At 45.5% G+C, this 26,373-nt stretch overlaps 4 protein-coding genes across 5 annotated transcripts; 2 read left to right on the top strand and 2 right to left on the bottom strand.

Moving 5' to 3' along the window:
* Positions 1-333: 333 nt before the first annotated feature.
* irak1 (interleukin-1 receptor-associated kinase 1) lies at positions 334-8,366 on the bottom strand. Of its 2 annotated transcripts, none has more exons than XM_037477945.2 (15): positions 7,704-8,366; positions 7,331-7,498; positions 7,147-7,251; positions 6,797-6,879; positions 6,549-6,719; positions 6,279-6,343; positions 4,072-4,192; positions 3,876-3,997; positions 3,569-3,782; positions 2,538-2,606; positions 2,372-2,459; positions 2,210-2,304; positions 1,086-1,611; positions 908-1,006; positions 334-822 (listed from the first exon to the last, which is right to left on the bottom strand). In XM_037477945.2, exons 1-15 carry the CDS (start codon positions 7,813-7,815, stop codon positions 764-766), a joined length of 2,097 nt encoding a protein of 698 aa, XP_037333842.1. In that variant the 5' UTR covers positions 7,816-8,366; the 3' UTR covers positions 334-763. The 2 variants fall into 2 exon arrangements, with proteins under 2 accessions (XP_037333842.1, XP_037333841.1); XM_037477944.2 differs by having other exon boundaries at positions 7,132-7,251; positions 7,704-8,365.
* Positions 8,367-8,403: 37 nt separating this feature from the next.
* Positions 8,404-16,710, top strand: LOC119221830 (synaptophysin-like). The gene is made up of 8 exons (XM_037477948.2): positions 8,404-8,469; positions 9,887-9,952; positions 13,049-13,173; positions 13,348-13,546; positions 13,624-13,815; positions 14,552-14,749; positions 14,998-15,078; positions 15,327-16,710. The coding sequence occupies exons 1-7, from the start codon at positions 8,452-8,454 to the stop codon at positions 15,061-15,063; spliced, it is 864 nt and encodes a 287-aa protein (XP_037333845.1). The 5' UTR covers positions 8,404-8,451; the 3' UTR covers positions 15,064-15,078; positions 15,327-16,710.
* Positions 16,711-17,369: 659 nt separating this feature from the next.
* On the top strand, positions 17,370-21,956 carry pcsk1nl (proprotein convertase subtilisin/kexin type 1 inhibitor, like). Its single transcript, XM_037480556.2, has 5 exons — positions 17,370-17,502; positions 19,017-19,272; positions 20,235-20,466; positions 20,537-20,638; positions 20,957-21,956. Exons 1-5 carry the CDS (start codon positions 17,410-17,412, stop codon positions 21,345-21,347), a joined length of 1,074 nt encoding a protein of 357 aa, XP_037336453.2. The 5' UTR covers positions 17,370-17,409; the 3' UTR covers positions 21,348-21,956.
* Positions 21,957-22,046: 90 nt separating this feature from the next.
* lhfpl4b (LHFPL tetraspan subfamily member 4b) lies at positions 22,047-25,564 on the bottom strand. The gene is made up of 7 exons (XM_037480557.2): positions 25,413-25,564; positions 24,695-24,918; positions 23,950-24,154; positions 23,768-23,847; positions 23,533-23,680; positions 23,299-23,336; positions 22,047-22,409 (listed from the first exon to the last, which is right to left on the bottom strand). Exons 2-6 carry the CDS (start codon positions 24,914-24,916, stop codon positions 23,308-23,310), a joined length of 684 nt encoding a protein of 227 aa, XP_037336454.2. The 5' UTR covers positions 24,917-24,918; positions 25,413-25,564; the 3' UTR covers positions 22,047-22,409; positions 23,299-23,307.
* Between the last annotated feature and the right edge of the window lie 809 nt (positions 25,565-26,373).

Here is a 26,373-nt window from a genome sequence, read left to right as displayed (position 1 = left end):
AGACAAATGAAACCCTGCCTCCCACAGACGCCCCACCCACTGCTACAGTGAGGGCATTCACCGTCTCCATGACAACCGAACCTGGATAAATTTCAGGATAAGATTACATAGATCAGGTTTTGGCTAAATCACCATAGCAACACATCCAATAACTTGAACCTGCTGCTGGATTAGTTCCCCACTCCCCCAGAATAAAGGGCCGCTCTTCTCCTCACGACATCAGTTCCATCAGGGGTGTCAAACTCATTTTAGGTTTCACTTTGATCTCAAGTGGGTCAGACCATTAAAAACCGTCATGGGGGGGCGGACGGTCGACAGGGGGGGGGGGGGGGGGCGGGGCATTTTCAAGGGGCGCTGCTGCCTGGAGAAACGCAGAGGTCCACACACTTGATGACAATCAAACGACTCCCTTTCCTCCTGCTCTGCATGCTGTAGTTCTACTAATAATCTGCTCTTTGCTACACAAAGAATGTGAGAGCATGTCCACGTTATGTGTGAATGAATTTGCATCTTTCCGGTTGCATAAATGAATGAGACGTTTAAGATGACTGAGTGTGTGTGAGTGACAGAGAGAGAGAGAGAGAGGGAGTGTGCAGGTTTGATGATGACCTGCAAGTGACCCTCTGCACATGGAGGCTGTGTGTTTATTGATTTGTATAAACTTAGTGAATGAATAGTTCTTCCTTACAGTTCATAGTACAAACATATTGATTAGTCTTCACAGTTCAGGGATTCAGGATCAGACTGGAACAGTTCAGTCGTGTTAAACAGGAAGATACTCGTCACTCTCCTCTGGTCCCTGGTCAGAACACCTCCCTCCATCTGAGGGAAGGACACCAGGTGACATGATGAAGGGAGGACATTGTGATCAAATGGAGATGAGTATTTCAAACATGAACAAACGTACAAAGGTTATCAGACGACAGCAGCTGAGGGCTTTGAATCCTTTGCTCGTTGTACAGATTGTGTGCGTGCAGGAAACGCTGCTTACTGGGATTTATGAGAACTGAAACACAGGAAGTGGATTAGTACGCGAATCAAAGTCCAACAGAGAACCTTTATTATAGAACGGCTCCTTTAACAACCTCCCGAGGGCTCCGGGGACAACGACTGCAGGGGTCCCACAGGGGAGATGCATTCTGGGACACCATAGAGCTCTTTAGTGTCTGGTCCTTGGGGGGGAGGGAAGTTGTACTGATCTTCACTGGGGACCGAAGGCTCCTGGGACTCTGTGGGCCCAGTTGGACAGTGGTACTGGTCTCTGAAGGATGGGGATAGAGATTTGGAGCTGGTCTCGTTAGACCTAAACTGGGAGCAAAGGTCATACTGGGAGAAGCCTCGACTCTCATCGGTTTCACATGGACCGGTGAAGGAGGAGGAAGGAGCGGTGAGGGAGCAGAAGGAGGACAACAACGAGGACTGGGAGAGCTGGTACGTGTTCTCCAGAGGTCCCAGTTTAGATAGCTGGTTGGACAATGGTCCCACACTGGAGTCCAGGGGGTGGGGGGGTTTGGGTAAGGACAGGGAGGGAGGGTGAAGATCCGGGTGATGGGGGGGTGGCGAAGACCCGGTCAGACTGATGACGTGGATATTCTGAAGTCTATCAAACACCTGCAGGTAAAAAACAGAGCGTTGGACTGGCGTCAGATTCTTGTTTGAGTAGTTTACACTGGATTTAGACTGTAAATAGACTGGTGTTACACTGGATTTAGACTGCATATAGACTGGTGTTACACTGGCTTTAGACTGTAAATAGACTGGTGTTACACTGGCTTTAGACTGTAAATAGACTGGTGTTACACTGGATTTAGACTGAAGTTGCACTGGATTTAGACTGAACATAGACTGGTGTTACACTGGATTTAGACTGCATATAGACTGGTGTTACATTGGCTTTAGACTGTAAATAGACTGGTGTTACACTGGCTTTAGACTGTAAATAGACTGGTGTTACACTGGATTTAGACTGAAGTTGCACTGGATTTAGACTGAACATAGACTGGTGTTACACTGGATTTAGACTGAAGTTGCACTGGATTTAGACTGAACATAGACTGGTGTTGCACTGGATTTAGACTGAATATAGACTGGTGCTGCACTGGATTTAGACTGAACATAGACTGGTGTTACATTGCATTTAGACTGCACATTAGAGTGCACTTTGCCTGGAGTCAAACTGGTTACAGAATCACCATCATGTCTTGCTGACCTCTGTCATGGCTGGCCTCTTCTTCCTCTTCTTGTCCAGACACTTGCAGGCCAGGTCCACCATCTCCATGCAGCTAGGCGGCTCTGCAGCATCCCCTGAAGACACGTCATGAGTACAGAAGACCATAAGCATCATTATCAGCAGGTACAAACTCCCACTGACCTGGGATCAGCCGGTGGTCAAGCTGCTTTCTCCAGGCCTCTGCAGATGAACCAGTCAGATTCTCCTCAACCTCCTCCACCAAGTCCTTCTGCAGGATCAGAACCAGAACCACATCACTGAAAAACCATCACAATTTGTCTTTGTCTTTCTGTCTCTGTGTTCTCACCAGGTATGTCTCTCCTGACTTCCTGTCCAACTCCAGAGCTCGACGTCCTGTCAGAACCTCCAACAGCACCTAAACTCAGGAGATTATTACATATCTTTTAGCTGAGGCTTTTATCCAAAGTGACTTGCAATAAGTGCATTTCAACCATAGAGATACAAACTCAGAAGAACAAGAAACAAGAAAGTGCAACTTCATCAAATAATCCGATTTACAACTTGTTATAGAGAAGACCCATTATAAGTACAATTTGCGTGATGGAACACTGTGTTGCGTTACAATGTGACCCTTACTCCTGACCTCAACCCTAAACACTGGAGGAACTCGAAGAGGAGCGAAAACATCAAGAAATACGAGTCCTTTCATCACCAGACGACCGAGCAACATACCACCGCCTACGGTGAGTGATTACCAAGTGTTCATTATCTTGAAATGATTTAGTTAGCTAACGTCAGCTAGCTCTGATTAGCTATTTAATGTTAGCTACGAAAGCTTGCTAGCTAGCTAAAGTTAGCTAACGTTGGACAGAGTGCAGCCAGTTAGAGAGGTTTCTTTAGGGGTTAGGTCAGGTTGTTGGTGGGAGAGTCTTTCCGGGAAAGAAAAGAAGTTCAGTCTTGTCAAGGTTAATCTTCAAGAGTCAATACAGATATGAGATTAGACAGGATTAGTTGGGAGTCGTCAGCATAGCTGTGGTAGGAGAAGCCACACGAATGAATGACAGAGCTGAGAGAGAAGGGGAGAGGACCCAGGACAAAGCTTTGGGGGGCTCCAGTAGTAAGAGCACAAGGTTCCGACACAGATCCTCTCCAGGTTACCTGGTAAGAGTGGTCGTTGAGACAGGAGGAGAGAAGGGAGAGAGCAGAGCCTGAGACACCCAGTGAGGGGAGGAAGCGAGGATCTGGTGGTTCACTGTGTCAAATGAAGCACAAAGGTCCAGAAGGATGAGGACGGAGGAGACAGATAGTGCTTTAGCAGTGTGGAATTGCTCAGAGAGAGCAAGGGAGAAGTTTCACGTCTGTGGCGGTGTGTCTCACCACCCCGAAGCTGTAGACGTCCACAGCTGTCCCGAGCTCCCCGTTCCTCACATACTCTACGGGAAGGTAGGCCAGCGTCCCTCGGACGGTCGCCGTTTTACCCACTGATGCCGTCTGGCCCGCTGTGCGACCTGCAGGGCGGCGGCGCGCCAACCGGGCCAGACCGAAATCTGCCAACTTGGCCACTAGATGGCGGTCCAGCAGGATGTTTGAGCTGCGGAGCAAGGAGAAGAAGAGAGGAGGAGCTCAGAGAGGAGGCAGGTGATGTTGTGCACGAGGCATCGTCTTGATGTCATTGTCTGCTCACCTCTTCACGTCGCCATGGATCAGCGCCGAGCGGCCGTCGGGGGGGGAGTGAAGGAACTGCAGCGCTGCAGAGGCTCCTTTAACAACGCCCACCCTCTGAGACCAGGTCAGAGACACACGCTCCTGAGGGCACACACATGTTTGTGTTATGTTGTGTGTGTGTGTACCATTGTCTATGCGTGATATGTTGTTCGTACCCGTGTTACTTTGTGTAGCTGGTCCTCCAGGGATCCCAGCTCCATGTAGCTGTAGATCAAACAAACTGATTCTGGCCCTTCACTGAATCCCAAAAGATCCACGATGTGAGGATGTCTGAACCTAGAACACACACCATAGATGGATTAGTGCTGGACAACCATTACAATTCAGTGTCTCCCCCGGGTTTACAGCTTCAGGGGGGTAGCAGTCACTGTGGTGCTCTCTGCCTCCCAAGCACGGATTCATGTAAATGTAAATATATACATATATATATTTTAATTGGACACTTTTTAGCGCCAGACGCACTTCCTGGAGGAGTCAGTGAAATTCAAGCAGTGTGCAGCGACGGATGACGTCATGAACCCAAACACAACAGCGTTTGTGTAATTCACACAACAAATAGTGGTTATTGTGCTTTGGTTAATTAAAACTAACTTGACAGAGCGGGACGCAAATCAAGCCAAATAACTACAAATAGTCGGGCGAGTGAAGGGGGGGATCCTCTTGTCTTTTGGTGTGAACGCAGCATGACTCTCTCCACCGAAGCATTGAAGCCGCCCAAATTAAAGCGTCACATGGAAGCAAAGATCCAACAATCTGGGAAAGCAGGTGGATTTTTTTAAAGAAATAAAATGGGCTATAGATGCAGAAGAAGTCCGTTATCCTTTCACCACCACGTGTTGACATGTGAAGAAGGCATGAAGAGGAACTGCTGCTTCTGTGATGACAAAATATTGACTCCTGTATTAATAGTATTAATGAAATTCAAAGATTATAAAGCTACATTTTCATTTGCAATTTATTTAAATTTTACATACATTTAATTTGAAACATATTATGTTGAATGTATGTATTTTCTTTCTCCATATTATTATTTATTAAATTTCTATTTTCTCCTATTTTATTCTGTAGTAAAAGTGATAGTTCTTTTTGTGTTGAGCCTGGCTCGAGCCTTTCAAATTATTATTATATTAACTTCATCTGTTCCATGAATTGTTAGTGTAAATAAATTAATGTCCGTGTGATGATAACTGTATCAGGTTTTTATTTTAATAAGATAATAAAATAAGTAAAAACCAGAATGAACAATATAATATGAACAGATGAGTGTGTTAAAACACATGTCCAGCAGCAGAGACGGGATGATGATGATGATGGTGTTAAAGAGCTCACAAACATCTTCATCATCTTCTTCCTGCTGTCCTCATGCACTTTGCTCTCATTTCTCCATCATTTGATGCGTCTGAAGTGAAGTCACATTTAGACAAGACGTTTTCCACACTCCGTTTTAGGGACATAGTAGTGTCCTCTGCAGGTAGATAGTGAGATGGAAGTAGCCTAGCAGCTAGCTTAGCATAGCAGTGCGTAATGTTTGACACGTGGAGGAATCCCTTTGCAGTTCTCTGCTGTCGCCTCTGTTTGTTTCAACGTAAAGGCGTCCTCACCTGGACAGAGAAAGCTAGTATTGCCCTGACCTGGACACACACACAATTTTACGCTGTTTCTGGTATTTCTTTTATCGATCCCCTTAAAAACGTTAATGTTAATTCATACATGGCAACAAATCTGCCTGTCAAATCTCATGAATATATAACTAAAGCAGGAAAGTTACTTTGATGCCATTTGGAGGTGTTGAAGCAGAATATCTTTAAATAACGATGGACGTCTGTCCGGGTCACGCCTTAATTCACAGGCGTTAGCCGCTTTTTACACACTCATTTTACACATAGCTGGAAAGGTAAGAAGCTAACGGCTACTTTAATACGAGTAAATCACCTGAAAACATTAGGGCTGCAACGATTAGTTGATGTAATCAAATCGTTCTGAAGGGTTCAACAATCAAACACAAGATTGTGTGTGTATATATATGTATATATATATTCAATTCATTTTGAACAGGCCAAAATCGCAAATTACAAATTTGCCTCAGAGGGCTTTACAGTCTGTACAACAATAAAAAACCCTTCAATGAGGAAAGAAACCTCAGTGCGAGACGGAGGAGGATCCGTCTGTCAGGATAGACAGACTACAGGACGTCATGTGACACAATGAATGATTCAAATAATTGCAAGTAGTAAGACAAGTGTACGGCAGGACCACTGCAGGGACAACCTCCATCAGGTAATATATATATATATATATATATATATATATATATATATATATATATATATATAAATATACACACACACACACATGTACTCACTTTGACAGCTGGTCCACTTCATTCTGAAAACTCTCCTTCAACTGAATCCAGTCCAGCAGACCGTCCTGTAACAACAACAACACTAGCTCTGACCAATCACAGTCCACTTCTTCTAAGGGACACGTGTAGAAACATTCAGGTAATAGAGGTGTGGCTGTGTGACACTCCTCTGTAGGGGCAGCCAATAGAAACACAGATCTGATCCATTGCCAGTGACCTCAGACAGGTAAGATTGTCATGTGACTCCCATCTGAGCTGTGATTGGCTGACCTGTTTCAGTCTCTTGACGGCACAATCGGTGTTCCTCAGGGACGCTCTGTACACCACTCCGAACCCCCCCTCCCCCACCTGCTGGGAGGGGGAGAAGCCCACCGTGCCGGCATGCACCTCTTCATGAGACCAGCACATCACCCCGCTGCTGCTCGACACCAACTGGGGGGGCTGCGTGGCAACAGCGTCGTCATCATAGTTATATTACAACATCACCGGGTGTGTGTGTGTGTGTTTAGGTGTGTTACCTGGGCAGTTTGAGGGAGGTCAGAGTGCAGAATAGGGGGGGGTGGGGCTGGTCTGGGGAGGGGTCTTCCTCCTCCTTCAATGGCTGGACAAGGAAAAGGACATGTTGACTGAACCACTGCTAACCTGGGCGGTTTAGAACCCTTTCAAAATAAAAGAATATGACCCGAAGCTGGGACCAGATGATTGGACTAATGATATCGTCCCCATTTGGATAACAGTGAGATTACTATGGTTACACAATGTCACCAGCGTGTGTGTAGGTTTGTGTTACATGTGTGCGTTACTTGCGTGTAGATGTGTGTGAGTGTGTAACCTGCGTTTTTGTGTGTGTCACCTGTGTGTGTGGAACCTGTGGAGCCCAGTCCTACAGTGCTCAGTGTGGGCGTGGCTTCAAACTGTTTAGGAGGAGGAGGAAGAGGAGGTGGGACGGAGGAAGGCTTCTGAAACGAGGCCCCTGCAGAGAGTCAGAAGTCGGCTGTAGTGATTGACCTCTTACCACGTCAGAGGTCATCAAAGGTCATTAGAGAACTCACAGCCCAGGATGACATCACGGGGGCGGAGCATCTCCAGCCGCTCCAACAGCTTGAGCAGCTCCCCGACGCTGCCGTTTCTGTTACACCATTGGTTCATCACCCAGTCGGTCCGCCTCTCCCTCCTCTCGGCCAATCGTACAGCAGTCTGATCCCCAAGAACCTCCGACGCTTCAAATACAAACTATCAATATATACACAGACTCAAAAGTACACGTTAGCAATTGATTAAAAGAACTACAAACACATTGGCAGTGTACTTTTACCTCAGTATGAGAGTAATACTCATGTACGTCACTCATCTTCTGCGAGGTAGCTTTAGCTTAAACCTTCTTAGCCGTAAGCAGCTAGCAGACCGGTTCTGGCTGGAACTCACCGAAGCGGGTCCAGTCCAGGTCCGACAGTCCGTCCATGACCCGGCAGAACTCCCACAGGACCGGAGAAGGCAGCCTGTAGAGAAACGTTGATGTGTGGTCCCCCGCCGACATGTTATATTGTTAAATAAACGTCACCTGAAGCAAACCAACTACCCGCTAACACACCGGGACCCGGATCAGTCCATCGTGTCAGAACCGTCCGGAAACAACCAGTCAATAACAAGTCGAGGTCCTGTGGCGCTTCCGCCTGCTGCGGTTGAAGCTCACCGCTTCCGGTTAGTAGCCCTCCAAAATAAGAGACCTGCAGCCTGATATCCCTGGTCTCTTGTTGAGAACAGATCGAACAAATCAAATATTTCTATATTTGTGAAACCTGATGCGTTATTCTTCCTCGTTTTGTTTCCATTATTATTACTATTATTATTTCAGGATTGGTGAGATCACTGTGTTTTACCTGTCCTCGTATATAACGTTATATTCTGTGGACACTGTCTCTTGTCAGTTGACTCCACCCTCTATGAGTAGGTGATGACTGATGAATACTATTATCTAAGTATATTTCATATTGTTATATTATATTTGTATGTATTCGTTATTTGATATAAATCAGTTGCATACAGGGTATATTTAGATGCCTTTATCATCGTCATCGTCGTCACGTCACCACCCCCCGCTACGTCACGCGTCACGCCCCCCCCCCCCCCCCCCTCCTCCATCCGTCTCCTCTCCATCTCAACAGGACGCAGGATGGACCTCGTCAATAAGGTACAAACATGTCTCTCACATCTTGCTCCTCTTTTTCTCTTTTCTCCTTCTGCTCCTGCGGGAGTGCAGCGCGGGGCTCGGGGTGTGTTCGTGTTGTCTGCCCGGGCGGCCCGCCGTGAGGGGTGGGCGGCTTCGTTTTTAACGTCTCTGTTGGGCCGCCGAGAGATCCATAATATTTATAACAATTATATCGATAATTACCGGAGCATCAGAGGGATCAATACATGAGGAACACCTGTTACACGAGTGCCTTAATTAGTACTGCTATTATTGGTAAGCATGTCGTCATCAGACTGCTCATCAATATCGATCAGGAGCCCTGAACGCTGCTGGACACGAGAGAAGAATTAAATAACATCTCGACAAATTCCTCCTGTTTGCGTGTATGTGCGTGTGTATGTGTGTGTGTGTGTGTGTGTGTGTGTGTGTGTTTGCGTGTATGTGCGTGTGTGTGCGTAAAATGGCAGCCGGAGGAGGGGGGCTCTCCTCTCCTGCAGCTGAATATGATGAAGATGATGAAGATTAAGAAGATGATGATGTTGTTGCGGGTCAACCCGCATTATTATTTAATGATCCTCATCCGACCTGCTCCCCGTTATTTAACCCGGTAATAACCTAGTACTAACCTAGTAATAACCCGGTAATAACCCGACTTACCCTCAGCTGTAAAATGGAGACCGTCTGTAGCAAGATGCTCAAAAACCATAAATATATCACAATATACCAGGATGAATTATACTGCGGTATAATTATAATAGAGACTATGCTTTATTATTGCTACATGTATTCGTAGTACTGCATTGGTGTTATGAAATACTGTAATTTATATATTACTAATGTATTCCTACTATAGTACTGCAGTATTACTATTAAATACTAACTAGCCAAAATAACTTAACTGTCATCATGCCGCTGACACACTCCTTCAATTTATGTTATAATTGAATCAGTTGAATTATCCCTCAATGATATTAACAAAAATAACCGTGTATATAAATAGGTATATTCGGAAATAATAACTACCGTGTTAATAATAAATAATAAATCATGAGTTTGTGTAAGAAACAGAAACAATAACTAAAGATCACTGTGATTACAACTGATCAGTGCATTTCCAGCTACAAACATCTTATTAATCATCAGCTTGTGGTTGTTCTCAAGAATGTAAATTAGCAGCTTCAGGTTCCTTTAACAAAGACAGAGGAGACACGTTCGCACGTGTGAAGGTCCCTCACCCCTCAGACCCCTTGAGGACATTATGTCAATGGTTATATCTATTCTTTTATTGTGTCTTCATTAAACTCTACAATGACATTTGTCCTGAAATGTCCTGACCAACCTTTAACTTTTAATCGTAGCACACTTTTTAACTAACTGGTAACGTTTATTGTTATCTGCTGTCTCTTCTTGCCTGCAGCTGGTGGCTCAGGGTCAGTTCAGGGTCCTGAAGGTTCCTCTCGGCTTCATCAAGGCCTTACAATGGGTGAGTTCCTCAAACAAACCTCTCAGAGAAACCATCTGGGTTACATGCGTATCACCACACTATCCACTTTAAACATGTGAGACACAAAGAAGGGAAGCTCTTATCTGGCTTTTCAGCAGCTAACATCACATACACAGGAATCCAAACATCTTACAACCGAACACCACATCACTTGCTATGCAGATAAAACGTTGCTTTAACAACAACCTTCAGCTCTTGATGAACATAACAACAACTATCGGTTCTGAAGGAACCTCAAAACCACCATCAGCTCTGAATGAACCTCACAACCACCATCAGCTCTGGAGGAACCTCACAACTACCATCAGCTCTGGAGGAACCTCACAACCACCATCAGCTCTGGAGGAACCTCACAACTACCATCAGCTCTGGATGAACCTACCAATCCACCATCAGCTCTGGAGGAACCTCACAACTACCATCAGCTCTGGAGGAACCTCACAACCACCATCAGCTCTGGAGGAACCTCACAACTACCATCAGCTATGGATGAACCTCACAACCACCATCAGCTCTGAAGGAACCTCACAACTACCATCAGCTCTGGAGGAACCTCACAACTACCATCAGCTCTGGATGAACCTCACAACCACCATCAGCTCTGAAGGAACCTCACAACTACCATCAGCTCTGAAGGAACCTCACAACTACCATCAGCTCTGAAGGAACCTCACAACTACCATCAGCTCTGAAGGAACCTCACAACTACCATCAGCTCTGGAGGAACCTCACAACTACCATCAGCTCTGGAGGAACCTCACAACCACCATCAGCTCTGAAGGAACCTCACAACCACCATCCGCTCTGGACCCTTCAATGGGGAAAAAAGGGAAGAAACCTTAGTAAGAAGGTCAGAGGAGGATCCTTCTACCAGGATGGACAGACTGCAATGGATGTCATGTGTACAGAATCAACAATGTAAAAAATGTACAATACATTAAATTCCTCTAACAGAAATGATACAAATAATTGCAAGTAGCAGAACAAGTGTACAGCAGGACCACTGCAGGGACAACCACCATCAGATAGAACTTCCATCAGATAGAACCACCATCAGATAGAACCTCCATCAGATAGAACCTCCATCCACAGAGGCTTCTGTGGGGAGGGAGAGCAGAAAGATGGTTTATGATGACAGTAATATGAATCATATTAAAGTAATGATGATGATGATGGCAGCAGCAGGTGTCAGCAGAGCCATGCCAGGAGTCAGAACCAGGGTCCAGAAAGAACTATGATCTACGGAGACCTGCTAAGCGAGAAAACACAAAAAGCTCCTGAAAAGAAGCTGAATTAGTGATGTACATTAATAAAACATGGATTATTGTAGAAGGAGAGTGTGAGAGAGTGAGAGGGGCTCGGTGTGTCCTAAGAAGTCCTCCAGCAGTCTAAGCCTAGAGCAGCTTAACTAAGGGCTGGTCCAGACTAACCTGAGCCAGCCCTAACTATAAGAGGTACCAAAGAGGAACGTTCTAAGCTTTATCTTAAATGAACTGACCGAGTCTGCCCCCCGGACTGAAAGTGGAAGCTGGTTCCACAAAAGAGGAGCTTGATAACTGAAGCTCTGGTTTCCGTCCTACTTTTTAAAACTCTAGGAACCACAAGTAGCATCAGCATCTACGGAGTGTAGCTGCCTTGTAGGACAATACGGTGTAACAAGCTCTTTAAGATAAGACGGTGCCTCACCAGCAAGTGCCTTGTAGGTGAGGAGAAGTAAATTATATTCTTGATTTAACAGGAAGCCAGTGCAGATAAGTTAAAACAGGAGTTATATGATCCCATTTCTTAGTTCTTGTTAATACACGTGCTGCAGCATTCTGAATCAACTGGAGAGGTTTAAGCGATTTACAAGAGCAGCCTGATAACAAAGAATTATAGTAATCCAGTCTAGAAGCAACAAATGCATGAACTAGTTTTTCTGCATCACTTTGAGACAGTAAGTTCCTGATTTGCGATATATTACGTAGATGAAAAAAGGCAGTCCTTGAAGTCTTCTTTATATGAGAGTTGAAGGACACATCCTGGTCAAAGAGAACCCCAAGATTTCTGACGGTGCTGTTGGATACCAGAGCAATTCCATCCATAGAGACTGTATCACGTGGCTGACTTCAAAGTTGATAATGAGACAGGGAGCAAGTGTAGTGAGTGTACGATGGGTGTTATGTGCTCCTTTTTTCATACTCTCATCAGGATCCTGGGAGCGCTGTTTGGGATGTATTGAGATGATGGAAGGAGGTTTGGCACAGGTATTTGATATAGTCATTAAAGGCCAGGTGAGGGTCAAACCTAACTCCCAAACATCATCAGCTCTGGATGAACCTCATAACCACCATCAGCTCTGGATGAACCTCACAACCACCATCAGCTCTGGATGAACCTCACAACCACCATCAGCTCTGGATGAACCTCACAACCACCATCAGCTCTGGATGAACATCACAACCACCATCAGCTCTGGATGAACATCACAACCACCATCAGCTCTGGATGAACTTCACAACCACCATCAGCTCTGGATGAACATCACAACCACCATCAGCTCTGGATGAACTTCACAACCACCATCAGCTCTGGATGAACATCACAACCACCATCAGCTCTGGATGAACCTCACAACCACCATCAGCTCTGGATGAACATCACAACCACCATCAGCTCTGGATGAACTTCACAACCACCGTCAGCTCTGGAGGAACCTCTCAACCACCGTCAGCTCTGGAGGAACCTCACAACTACCATCAGCTCTGAAGGAACCTCACAACCACCATCAGCTCTGAAGGAACCTCACAACCACCATCCGCTCTGGAGGAACCTCTCAACCACCGTCAGCTCTGAAGGAAGCTCACAACCACCATCAGCTCTGAAGGAACCTCACAACCACCATCCGCTCTGGAGGAACCTCTCAACCACCGTCAGCTCTGGAGGAACCTCTCAACCACCGTCAGCTCTGAAGGAACCTCACAACCACCGTCAGCTCTGGAGGAACCTCTCAACCACCGTCAGCTCTGGATGATCCTCACAATGGCTTTAACGCTGGAGGAATATTTTAGAATAATATTTGGTGTCTTTCTACAGTTCTTTGCCATCTTTGCCTTCTCCACGTGTGGAAGCTATTCTGGGATGTTCCGGATGGCGGTGGAGTGTAAGAACCGGACGGAGAGCGACTTGAGTATCGAGGTGGAGTTTGAGTATCCGTTCAGGTCAGTGGAGCAACCACTAATCTAATCAATATAATCAATCTATTGTAATATTACATTCATGCTAAAGCTGATAAAAGCATCTTGGAACCCTCTTCTACAGACATTATTATTATTATTTTGGTGATGAACCATTATAACGAGATGGTTCATGTTCACCTCCTCCCGCTCCCCCAGACTCCACCAGGTGTACTTTGACGCTCCCACCTGTCGGGGGGGTGACAAAGAGCGTCTCTTCCTGGTCGGCGACTACTCCTCCTCGGCCGAGTTCTTTGTCACCATCGGCGTGTTTGGGTTCCTCTACTCCACCGCGGCCCTCAGCATCTACGTCTTCTTCTACGAGAAGTACAAGGAGAACAACAAGGGCCCACTGATTGTGAGTCCTGGGACCTCTGACCTCCCTCACTGTGTGTGTGTCCTGTGACCTCTGACCTGTGTCCTCTGTGCCTTTAGGACCTGGGGGTCACTGCCGTCTTCTCTTTCATGTGGCTTGTGAGCTCGGCAGCGTGGGCCAAAGGTCTCTCTGACGTGAAGACAGCCACCGACCCAGACGAGGTGGTCACGCTCATCTCGGCCTGCGAGGTCGAGGGGAACAGCTGCCGCGAGGTCCACGATCCGGTGATGTCCGGACTCAACACCTCCGTGGTGAGACCCGACGGCCCCTTGAGGTCTCAGGGGGGTACTTAAAGAACCCAACATGTAGAAAACATCTAAACTTATATCATGTGTGAAGATGCAACAATCTGATCTGAGATGCTGATAATTACTTCAGACTTTAGTTTCACGGCTCAGCATTTGTCTGTCTCTATTTATTCATAACACACCTATTGATGCTATATTGTTTTATGATACATGTATGTGTAAGATATTGACGTATGTAGTTATTTTATAAAATATTTAGAGGGGATACATTAAGGTATATATATAAAACATTATTATAAATCAGGGGTTAGGTCACCACACATGCGCGGTCGACCACGGGACCAAACGGACAACTAATCCTAATCCTAATTAGTGATCCTTGCTTACAAACGGATGCATTTAATTTAATTCAAAAGCAACCCTGGCTGATTCGAATCAGTGCAAGTCATCCGAGTAAAGTAACCACCAAGGTCTGGCATGGTTGGTCCCTCCTTCTGACAGATGAGACGTTCATTGTTTTTTTATAATGATCCGCTGACGTTCTGCAGCGCTGTTGTTCTGCTAGTTGGTTACTGCTAGTACTCGTTTGCCTGATTACTGATACACCCCCCCTCCCCCCATAGTATATTTATATAGTACATTAAAATAGATCAGATATTGAGGTATATATTGACATATAGTATATTGATATACAACACACTTATAGATGCTATATTAATGTATTGATCTCTCTCTCCAGGCCTTTGGCTTCATTAACCTGATCCTGTGGGTGGGAAACCTGTGGTTCGTCTTTAAAGAGACGGGCATCATCGCTCCCTTCATGAGAGCTCCGCCTCCTCAGGAGAAGGCCGCCGCCCCCGAAGCCTACGAACAGGACCCTTACGCCGGCAACCAGGGCGGCTACCAGCCGGAGTACAGCCAGCAGGGATACAACCAGGTGATCTTCGATGATGTCACACTGGAGTACTACTCCGTGATGTGGTCGCTCCACCCCCTTTAAGGTCGCTTCTGGTGGTCAGAAAAAAGATGTTGACAGACATAAAGTTTAACTTGGTACCTCTTGATCTGTTCGTTTTATAATTCTCTGAAGTCTGAAGTTTGTTGCGACCATTCGTCACCTGACCACACCTCCTATTCTTCTACCTTCATGACCTCATGGCCGTTGTTTCTGTACCTCTCCTGCAGGAGGCGGAGTTCGGTCAGGGCTACAGCCAGCAGGGAGCGCCAACCTCCTTCTCCAATCAGATGTGAACAGACAGGAAGCAGGTGAGTCACACAGGAAGTGGAGGCTGGGGTCGCTCCTGATTGGTCAGTTCAGAGTTCTTCAGAGTAAGTCCAGCGATTAGTAAATCTCATCATGACATATAAAAATACTGCCTCTAAAAAAACAAAGAGGAAGAGAATCAAGAGCAGAACGGGAAAAAACTATTTTGGTTAATTTATCATTTTATCATCTACTTGCTTGATATCTGTCATCACAACTTACTCTTTTTTCCGTTGTTTTGTCTTTTTAGGAAACGCCGGAGTGAGCCAACAGTGGGTCGCCTGCAACCTACCCACAATGCAACACTCCTGTCTGCAAAGGGAAAAGGGGGGGTTAGATGTCCTCTATAATGAATTAAGGCGTTATTCATACTAAAGAACCTGGGAACAGAATGTATGTTTGTGTTGTATAAATATCCCTTTTAACAGATTATATAAAATCGGCTGTTTCTTCTTGTTTCCTGTCAAACCCAAGAATTAGAACAGCCCCTCGTTGTTTGCCCCGCCCCTGGGATCAGCACAAGCCAATCGCAAAGCCAGTCACACCGGGTTCACCAATCAGTTCCAAACCAGAACCAGGTCAAACAGGATCAAACCAGAACCTGCGTCCGCTGACATCACGACCCAGCTGTTCACTGTTTGTCTTGCTGCATGTAAATAAATACAGGAAGTGATGTCACAGCGGAGACGCAGTGAACCCGGTCTGGACTACAGATCCAGAATGGCTCCCGGTACCAATATGATCAATATGATCAATATTCATGTTCAATATAAAAATGTATTGATCTCAATATGTTCAGTTTCAAACCGGACTTTCATTAAATAAATAGACTCCTTTCACGTCGCTGGCGTTTCCTTCAAATTAAAAGACTACATTTTGTGAAAGAATGAGGAGTCAGTTGTAAACTATAACGCTTCATTGTTGAATGTGAACGAAGCTGTTACCTGTTACCTGTTACCTGTCTCCTCCTCGGCTCTCAGCCAATCGGAAGCTGTGAGCTGGTCTTTTTTTTGTAAAAGTCTTTCCGGGAAGTTTCTGGGTCTGAAAACAAACTAGATGCTTCTTCTTCTTACCTTGTTTTCTCTGGTTTGTTGGGAAGGTGAAGAAGTTCCTCCTCCGCATGAGACGTGTTTCCTGCTTGTGTTGTTCAATAACTGATGATCAGTGTGATTCTACTTCCTGTTCTCCTGTACAGGTGTGTGTGTGCCAATATGTTTTCTTCTTCTACTTCTATTTGATCATTTCCCTTTTCTGTTTATTTTAACTTCATATCTGTTTCCTGCCTCCTTTTGTATCTCTCATTTTCAAAGTCTTTCCTTACTTACTCCCTTCTTCCCTCTCCTCTTCCGCTTCCTCCTCCTGTTCCCCAACCTCTTCCTCTTCAATCTTCCTTCTCTTCCTTTTCCTTCTTTCCTCCCTCCACTTTTTCCTGCTCTTCCACCTCCTTGGTCGTTCTTTTCCTCTATGCGTCTGTGATGTAACTTCCTGTGTGGTGATATTCTATTCAGCATCAGTAACCATGGCGACGGTGTTAAAAGTGAAGATGATGTATATGAGTCGTTGCTATGAAGACCCCCGACTTCCCCCATGTATTTATTCAATGGAAAGTTTCAATAAACATCCAAGTGGTCTGAGTCTGTTAACTGAGTGAACAAATGAAATGAGAAATGACATAATTTATAAAGAGTTCCTTATCAAAGTATGAATGAACGACGCAAAAAGAGAGTCAACAGGAAAACTACTGCTCCCTTGTCTCCTTGCTCTCTCCTCAGTTTTCTCCAACCACTCTCCTCCCGTGTCCGTAACCTAATGAGGAGGTTCTATGGTGTTGACCAACCTAAGGAGGAGGTTCTATGGTGTTAACCAACCTATGGTGTTGACCAACCTAATGAGGAGGTTCTAAAGCGTTGACCAACCTAAGGAGGAGGTTCTATGGTGTTGACCAACTTAATGAGGAGATTCTATGGTGTTGACCAACCTAAGGAGAAGGTTCTAAAGCTTTGACCAACCTAAGGAGGAGGTTCTATGGTGTTGACCAACTTAATGAGGAGATTCTATGGTGTTGACCAACCTAAGGAGGAGGTTCTAAAGCGTTGACCAACCTAATGAGGAGGTTCTATGGTGTTGACCAACTTAATGAGGAGGTTCTATGGTGTTGACCAACATAATGAGAAGGTTGATGTGTTCTAGGGCGTTTACCAACGAGAGCCTTTTTATGTATCTGCCTCGTTCCTCTCGACTTTCCCCTCCCTCTCTCCTCCCTTCCTCCTCCTCGTGTTTCCTCCCCCTCTCCTTCGTCATGTCCCCCCCCCCCCACCTCCGTGTGTTATCAGATGAGTCAGTGTGCGTCTGGTCTGTGTGCAGTCAGTAGCATGGCTTCTCTCAGCTTCCTGCTGCTCAGTGCCGCTTTGATCCACTTCGCTCAGGTAAGGACGACACACACCTGCACCTCACTGAGACAGAAAGAGACACAGACCTGCACTGTATAGTGTGGGACACGGTCCAGATAGTGTCATACACGATGATGTATCTTTAAAATGCTGCGTTGTCACAGTAACCTGATCATGAGGCAGAGAGAGAGGGACCTGCACCTCAAAGACAGAGAGAGAGAGAGAGAGAGAGAGAGAGAGAGAGAGAGACCTGGACCTCCTAGAGAGAGAGACCTGCACCTCATAGACAGAGAGAGAGAGAGAGGGACCTGCACTGTCTAGAGAGGGACACGGTCCGGTTAATATCATACGTTCTATCCTCAAAATGCTGCGTTGTCATGGTAACCTGGTCATGAGGCAGAGAGGTGATGGAGCGACTGTTTTGTCACATCAGTGTATGTGTGTTGTGTGTATTTTTTGTGTACGTTTGTGTGTGTGTGTGTTTGTGTGTGTGTGTGCGTGTGTGTGTGTGTGTCCATGCGTGCAGTGGGGCCCCGGAGACTAGGGGAACATTTAACTTCCATCACCATGGTGATAGGAGACGGTAACCAAAGGCAACATGGCCATGTATTACCCAGGTTACAGCCGGTCTCATGACGCTTGACTGTGTGTGTGTGTGTGTGACTTGTTCACCTACCCTGCAGGGGACCGCGTTATGTTGCAGTCAGTGTGGACGTGTCAGGTTACAAAAGGTTTTGAGCACTGAATTCAAAAGGTTGTCATGGGATTTTTATCAGTTTGACAGTGTGAGCTTGAATCCATTGATGTTAATGCCTTAAATGTTTGATGAAGAACAGCTGCGTCAGACGTGAACTACCCAGATGTTGTAGCTGGATATCCCCTCCATGACGGTAGTATCCACTCAGCTAATAAATAGGTCTGATTACTGTGTCTGAACTTCCATCCTGAACCAGCAGATCCAATGTTTTACCATGTTTTAGTTTGGGATGACGGTGTAGAAATGTGAATACTTCTTTCAAATTCAAGTATTCGCATATAAACGTACAAAGAGAATATTTTGGTATTTCAGCTTTATTTGTTAAAAGAAGAAAACAGTTTTGGGGCAGGACTTGTTTCCTATTTCTCAGAATGCATGAAGTATGATCGCTAGTGTGGAAACACATTCATCAGAGACATCAAAGTAATTTCTGCTGAATGACACTGAATCCACAGAAAGTCAACATTGATACAAAGAAGTCATTAAAAGGATAAAAAAAGACAACTCTTCATTACCTGAGTGATGCTCTGTAGTTTATCTTCACCTGCTGAGCACAAGACTAAAAGCACTTGGAGGTTGGTTGAGAACGAAGTAGCAAAAGGATGAAAACTAAACATCACAAAGCTCAGATTATGTTTCAAGCGTCGTCTGTGTTGTCATGGAAACTGATCGCGTTGTGGTAAACGATAGAACACTTGATGTAAGTCGCTTTGGATAAAAATGACATGTAATGTATCACATAACTCAGGTCAGGTTCTAACCTCTGACCTTTCTCTCTCTCTCACACACACAGTCTCTACCTGCAGCTCGTGGAGGGGGGCGTGGCCTGGATGTCTCGGTGGGCGGGGCCAGACGCGAGCGCAGAGACCTCAATAACCTGCTGCCTTATCAGGAACGGATGATGTCGTATCCTGCCAATCAAGGGGGAGGCGGGGCCAATCGTCTGTACTACCAATCGGATGGCTGGAGGGGCCGGGGCTTGAACCAGGCTCTGCAGCGGTTGGTGGAGAGGGACCAGAGGGAGGAGCAAGAAGAGGAGCAGCAAGCAGGTAAAGGAGCTTTAAGCTTTCTCTCAACATGTGATGACATTTCTCAGCATGGTACAGTTCGCTACAACATGTTATACAATACCGCATATATATATCTATATATATATAGATATATATCAACACAGTTAATAGATTAAAAAGTGTGTATTTTAGACACTGTTGTTTAATTGTATGTTAAACACAAACTGCCCCCATGTGATCATGTTGGAGGTGGAACATGTTGAACTAGTGACTCTTCCTGATGTCCTCGTGCACTTTGCTCTCATCTCTCCATCATTTAACGGGCAACAATGTCCTGCCAGTTTGCAAATTACAAAATGAGCCTCAGAGGGCTTTACAGTGTGTAACATCCTCCGTCCCAAAGCCTGACATCGGCCCCCCTCTGTGAGTTACAGAATGGACAATGTAAAAGATGCACCATACATCCAGTTCACATAATGAGTAGTCAGCCAGGTGTTTGATACGTTGTCTTCATCTAGCGCCTCGCTCTCTGAATCTAACTGACTGCAGCAGGGCTTCAGGGGTCAGGGGTCAGGGGTTAAAGCTGCGTTCAAATATTTTATCGCATATTTTATCGGGTCCAGGAGGGGGTCGGTGAGGGTCTTCAGGTGGGACAGGACTAGCCGTTCAAAGGACTTCATGACTACAGAGGTCAAGGTGACGGGCCTGTAGTCATTCGACCCTGTGATCCTGGGCTTCCTGGGAACAGGGATGATGGTGGAGGCCTTGAAGCAGGTCCCCAGTGAGGTTGGTGAACACTGGAGACATAATGCTTTAGGCTGGAGCTAGAAAGAGGCCAGCTGCTTTCGGGGGTTCTGTGATTTAAATCTCGTATTGATGTCCGTCAGCGGGTGCCGATGTGATGGAGGATGTGGGAGGAGGTTATTGTGCTGGGCGAGGGGGACTGGGGGGTCTCATCAGCCCTAACATACACATACATCTACTGTGCTTCCTGCCCACAGGCTTTTTGGCCGCCCTGCTCCGCCTGCTGAGCGAGGCACAGGGCGCAGGGTTGGTGGACCTGGGAGACGTGGAGGTGGTGGAGGAAGAGGACGACAATCGGGGGCCACCAGGGGACTTCCGGGGCCCCGTCCCAGACTACGATGAGACAGGGGTGGGATCAAACGTGGGGAGGCCTCCGGCGGCGTGGTGGGGCCTCCTGGAGCCCCATATGGCTCAGGCTCTGCTGGAGAGGTAAACACTTTCTGTGGGGGGGGGGCTGTGTCAAAGTTATTGATTATAACCTGAGGCCTGTGATTGACAGAATGGAGCCTCAGCTGGCTCAGGCTCTGCTGGAGAGAGCGAGGCCTCAACAGGCTGGAAGAGTTCAATCAGGACGGACGGCAGGAGACCAGGATTCTCTGAGGTCATTTCAATTATTATACATATATATATATATATATATATGTGTTATCTTATGTCTATTGTCACATAACGGTTTTATTATTACTGTAACTATGATTTTACTTGACGTCTTTTGTTATTATTATTTAACATAATGTCTTCATTATTATTATGTTGATCACATAATGTCTTTAAAATTATTATGTTGGTCACATTATATATTATATATATATATAATTATAATAATATATATTCTTTTACTAATCTATACTAATCTATATATTCTTTACTAATCATTATAATGGTCAATAATGATCTCTGTCCACCCCTTACTGCTCAGACGTCTGGTTGCTAGGTTACTGGCCAGCATTGGCCCTAGCGACGCCCCGGTGATTTCTGGTCGGCGAATGAGAAGAGACCTGTCAATCACAGCAGTCGAGCCTGTTGGTTCCGCCCACGTGAGAAGCTACCGATCCCTTGATGATGTGGCTCCTCCCTTCCCTAGCAACAGCCCCCCTCTGCTCAGAGGGAAGAGGCTGGAGGAGGAGGAGGAGGAGGAGGAGCCCCGCCTTCCGGCTGGGGGGCTGCAGAGGATGAAGCGCATTCACACCATGGCAACCGCCAGAGAGGAAGAACTGCACCATGGGAGTCGTAGACGCAGGAAAAGAGATGCCATGAACTACGACACCCAGATAATGATCAATCAGATCTTGGAGTACATGAGGGAATAAGAGGAGGAGAGGAGGAGGACAGGAGAAGAAGAGAGGAGAAGGAGAGGCAAAGAGGAGGAGCTGAGAAAGAGGAGTGGAGAGAGGAGGATGAAGATGGAGGAGTAAGGAAAGAAGGGGGGGTAAGTTAAGTTAGGAGAGGTAGGAGGAGTCACTGTAGATGGAAGTTCTGAGGAGTAGGAGGAGCCATATTTTTGTGGTCTTTCAGGATTATTTTGCGTGTTTTGATGCTTTCAGTAAAAAACTTAATTTGTTTATCGTTAAAAAAGGACGACGTCACTTAGCAACATTATAAACTTATTTTAAATACGCCAGATAATAAACAACATGAAAAGAGTCATGAACATAAATCTGAAAATTCGACTTGGTTCCTGTTTAATATAGTCGTAATGTATTAAATATTAACGAGTGAAGATCCCTAAACCCTGAACCAACATTGATCACATCTCACAAGTAGGGGGGCGGGTCGTTAGCACTGAGAGATGATTGACAGCAAGGGCGGAACAGCGATGTGATTAATTCGTTCCTGATGTGTTTGTGTAACTACAGCTTATGTGCAGCAGTTGTGTCATGTGATCACCTGTCAGAAATAAAGTCAGTATCCACCAGAAACTCCTGTGTGGTTCTTACAGGCAAACCTTTACCTGTTCAGGTAACTTTTCCCTTTGAATCTTTTTTTCAGTGACGGAGAAGCCATTTGCGTACGATAAAACTGTTTATTATGCGTGAATCATTGTGTAAACACAAACAACAACAACATTAAAAACGTTTTTGTCTTCTGAAGGGAGCTGTAGTGAGACAAACTAGAGACTATTGAAAACCCTCAATACCATAATGCCCACGTCACTGTAACCGTGGCAACCTGTTTACGTATGTACTCGGTGAACTAGAGATATATTTCCAGAAGTTGACTGGAACTGTAATTGGATCTACATAACTTAATTTCCTTAATTTCAATAATTCATTCAAATGTTTCCTTTATTTCTGAATAAATGTTCCATGTGACATGATCACATGATCTTCAATTGGATCCTCACACATTGGTGCACACAGCGTCTTCTGGATCTGGAGGAAGAGGGAGACGGATGGAAGAAAGCAAGGTAAGACAATTCTATTTGTATGTCACCAACAACATTAAAAACATCCAAACATGAAGGAAGGAGATTTACATTGATCGAAACATAAATGAAAAATAATCATTCAAAAGATAAAAAAAGGCAGCAATTAAAGGCAGCAGGAAACAGAAAAGTATTTATGCGGATCTGGATTTAAAGGAGCTGAGGGACTCAGCAGACCTGCAACCTTCTGGGACTTTGTTCCACATGTGGAGTAGAAGGACTGAAGCTGCTTCTCCATGTTTAGTTCTATGGGACCAGGAAGTAGACCCGTCCCAGACGACCTGAGGGGTCGTGGGGGTTCATCAGTATCAGCAGATCAGAAATGTACTTTGGCCCTAAACCATTCAGTGCTTTATAAACTAGCAGCAGGACTTTGGAGTGAATTCTTTGTGTGACAGGAAGCCAGTGTAAAGACCTGAGAACTGGGGTCATGTGATCCTTTCCTGGTCCTATGAGGACTCGAGCTGCAGCGTTCTGGATCAGCTGGAGCTTTCTGATTGACTTTTTACCGAGTCATGTAAACACACCGTTACAGTAGTCGGGTCTACTGAAGGTCAATATACATGGAAAGTTTTTCCAAATCTGGTTGAGACATCAGTCTTCTAATTATTGATATATTCTTTAGATGATGGTAGGCTGATTTTGTAACTTGATATGACTGTTCAGGTTGAGGTCCGAATCCATAATCACACCTACATTTCTAGCTTGGTTTGTGGTTTTTAACGTCAGTGATTGAAGCTCAGCGCTGACTTTCAATCGTTGATCCTTGTTACCAAAAACAATGACTTCTGTTTTATCTTTGTTTAATTGAAGTGACAACAGAAGGACAGACTCACCTGTTGACTTCACGCTGACATCAGCAGACCCGTCGTCACTGCAGGAACACAGACACCGTTTTATTATTTATCTGTTGCCCCTGGTAACATGAAACAAATGGATCTAATTGGAGCTAAAGCTAAGTCTAGGCTAAGTTAATCTATCCTAAAACCAATTAGATGCTAACTTAACGTTACCTTAAGCTAATAGAACCTGATGCCCACCCTGAGGTAACCCTACGCTATTTTCCTCACCCTCCTTGGCATCCGGGGGCAGCAGGGCATCCTGTCTGTTGGCAAGGACGAAGGCCAACGTGGCCAAGATGGCGGCGTCCAAAATGCCCAGGATGGCCAGGATGTAGGCCCAGTGGACGGAGCAGTTACCTAGAGAGAAGCTGCCCACCTGGAGACGATCCCTGAATCACTGAGCATGGGATCGTACAACTGAGTCTACACATGGTTGAAAAATAAATACATGCTTATTACTCACAGAGTCTCCACACAGAGTTCTCATCTCTGGACTCTCCCACAAGTCTGGAAACAATAGACAAGCCAACGCCAGACAGAAGCCTGAGAGAGACAGACAGACAGGGACACAATGAGATGGACAGACAGGCAGGATGGGACCATAGAACCAGTTGGACCGAAGAACCAGTAGCACCAGTGACTAACCTGCAGTAAGCTGCAGCCAGGCACAGATCTTATAGACCGTGGCGGCGCTGCAGAACCTGAAGAGACAGAGACAGAGGACACTGGTCCACACCGCCCACAGAGACACTCCCACCAACATGGCCACCGACTGGAAGGACGGCAGAGGGGACAGACTGGAGAGACCACCACGGCAGTCCAGAACCGGCCAGTCAGACTCCACACACACCTTAGAACACAGACCCACAGAAGGAACCTTAGAGGGAACCACAGAAGGAACCATACAAGGAACCACAGAGGGAATCATAGAAGGAACCTTAGAGGGAACCACAGAAGGAACCATAGAAGGGACCTTAGGGAGAACCACAGAGGGAACCACAGAAGGAACCACAGAAAGAACCTTAGAGGGAACCACAGAGGGAACCATAGAAGGAACCATAGAAGGAACCACAGAAGGGACCTCAGGGAGAACCACAGAGGGACCACAGAAGGAACCACAGAAGGGACCTTAGAGGGAACCACAGAGGGACCACAGAAGGGACCTTAGAGGGAACCACAGAGGGAACCATAGAAGGAACCTTAGAGGGAATCACAGATGGAACGATAAAGGGAACCGTAATAGGAGATGTAGAGGGAATTGTCGATGGAACTATAGATGGGACCAAAGAGGGGAGCAAAGACGGAACAGAAGGAACCCCACGGGGAACTGGAGAGGGAACCACATAGTTACCAGTGCTTAGCTCTGATTGGTGGGTCGAACATTCCTCACCTCAAACAGCCCCAGCGTGCCGCTGGGCGGGACAGGGCCCCTCCCCCCCAGGTGTTGGGTCTCTCCAGTGCCGACCCATGACGGCTGCACCAGGACCACCACCTGGATGATGGCCAGGCAGAGGGAGCACACAGCCCACAGAACCCCCACCGCACGGGCGCTCCTCACAAACTCCGTCTGGTAGAGACGGGACAGGTGAGGGAGGGGGGGGGACACTGACATCGCTGAGAGAGAGGGGGGGGGGGGGGGGGAGAAGCTATCATTACTGTTACTATTCATATTTTCATTGTTACTGATATTATTGATAAAAAATATAATATAATATCATCAATAAAAACGTTGATACTATTAAGATTAATCATATCATTGATCATGTTTATATAATTATGAATATTATTGTTAAGAATAAAATGATCAATAATATACACACTATGATCAATAATAATATTCTGATTATTATTATTATTGTTTGGTCACTAGTACCCAAGTCAAAGCTATGAGGGAGAATTGTCATGTTAATTATTTATAAACTAAATAAACATTTATTATGACGTTTTTATTTATCAGATCGTTTCAGCCAATCAGCATCAAGATAAAGTAAACGCATGCATCATCAGCGCTGTCTGTCTCTCTGCTGTCTGTCTCTCTGCTGTCTGTCCTCAGTTTAGGAGAAACGGACCGATCTGAAATGACGATCACATGAAGGAAGAAAACAAACCTGATGCCGAAAGCGATGCACTTGTCCGTCTGTCTGTCTCTGTCCGTCTGTCTCTGTCCTCCTATTTATCTGCAGGGAGGGAGGATGCAGGGGGAGGAGAGGACGCAGCGCTACTTACCCGGATGTAGTTTCCTCCGTCAATCTGTGAGCGGAGAGTAACGCACACGATGACGTCATGACCCCAGCAACGTGTTATAATATATTATACAGGGTTCGAAATGACTTGCGAGTCTTGGGGGGTCCCCTAAAATGTAACTATAAAAATTACTGAAGACTACCGTGCTACACTATATACTGCAGGCAAAATTATATTGACATATTTTGAAGGTGGGATAGGTTAGGCTAGTCCCAGAATTGTAGTGGTGTTGGGAGAAGTGGATTGGCTATAATCAAACAGGTAACCCTTTCTTATAGCTGTATGTGTATTACACATACATGTGTATACATGTACATACATGTACATACATGTTCTGTATGTGTATTACACATACAGCTATAAGAAACGTTGACAAACGCACTCTTCTAATCATTACGTTACACTAGGTATCTAAGTTAGTTAATGCCACTTTTGATATGATATATACCAACTCCAAATATTTTACTACAATAAGCAATTATTATGGAGATATAAACATAATCGAAGCACTTACAGGATTTTCATTAGGGATTTCACTCTTTGTGAAGCTTCGTTTTTGCCGCGTTCAACAATAACCTACGTGTCTGCGTCATAGACCACAACAACAATCTGTGATGCTATTAGCTGCCCTGATTGCTGCCCAATCACAGGAAATACATTAATTATTGTTATGAATATAAAACGTCACTAGAGACCTTTTCACAATCATTTTAATGTTAAAAATATTTGTCGGGGACCCCCCAAAATCTAAAAATAAATTCTCATAGGGGGTCCCTAATGACTTATATAATAATGAGAACAAATGAGTTGACCTCTGTTAGATGC

The sequence above is a fragment of the Pungitius pungitius genome, chromosome 1, assembly GCF_949316345.1.
Source record: "Pungitius pungitius chromosome 1, fPunPun2.1, whole genome shotgun sequence".
Classification (NCBI taxonomy): Eukaryota; Metazoa; Chordata; class Actinopteri; order Perciformes; family Gasterosteidae; genus Pungitius; species Pungitius pungitius.
Note: the sequence above shows the minus strand (reverse complement) of the source record. Positions and strands in the feature narration are given on the sequence as shown.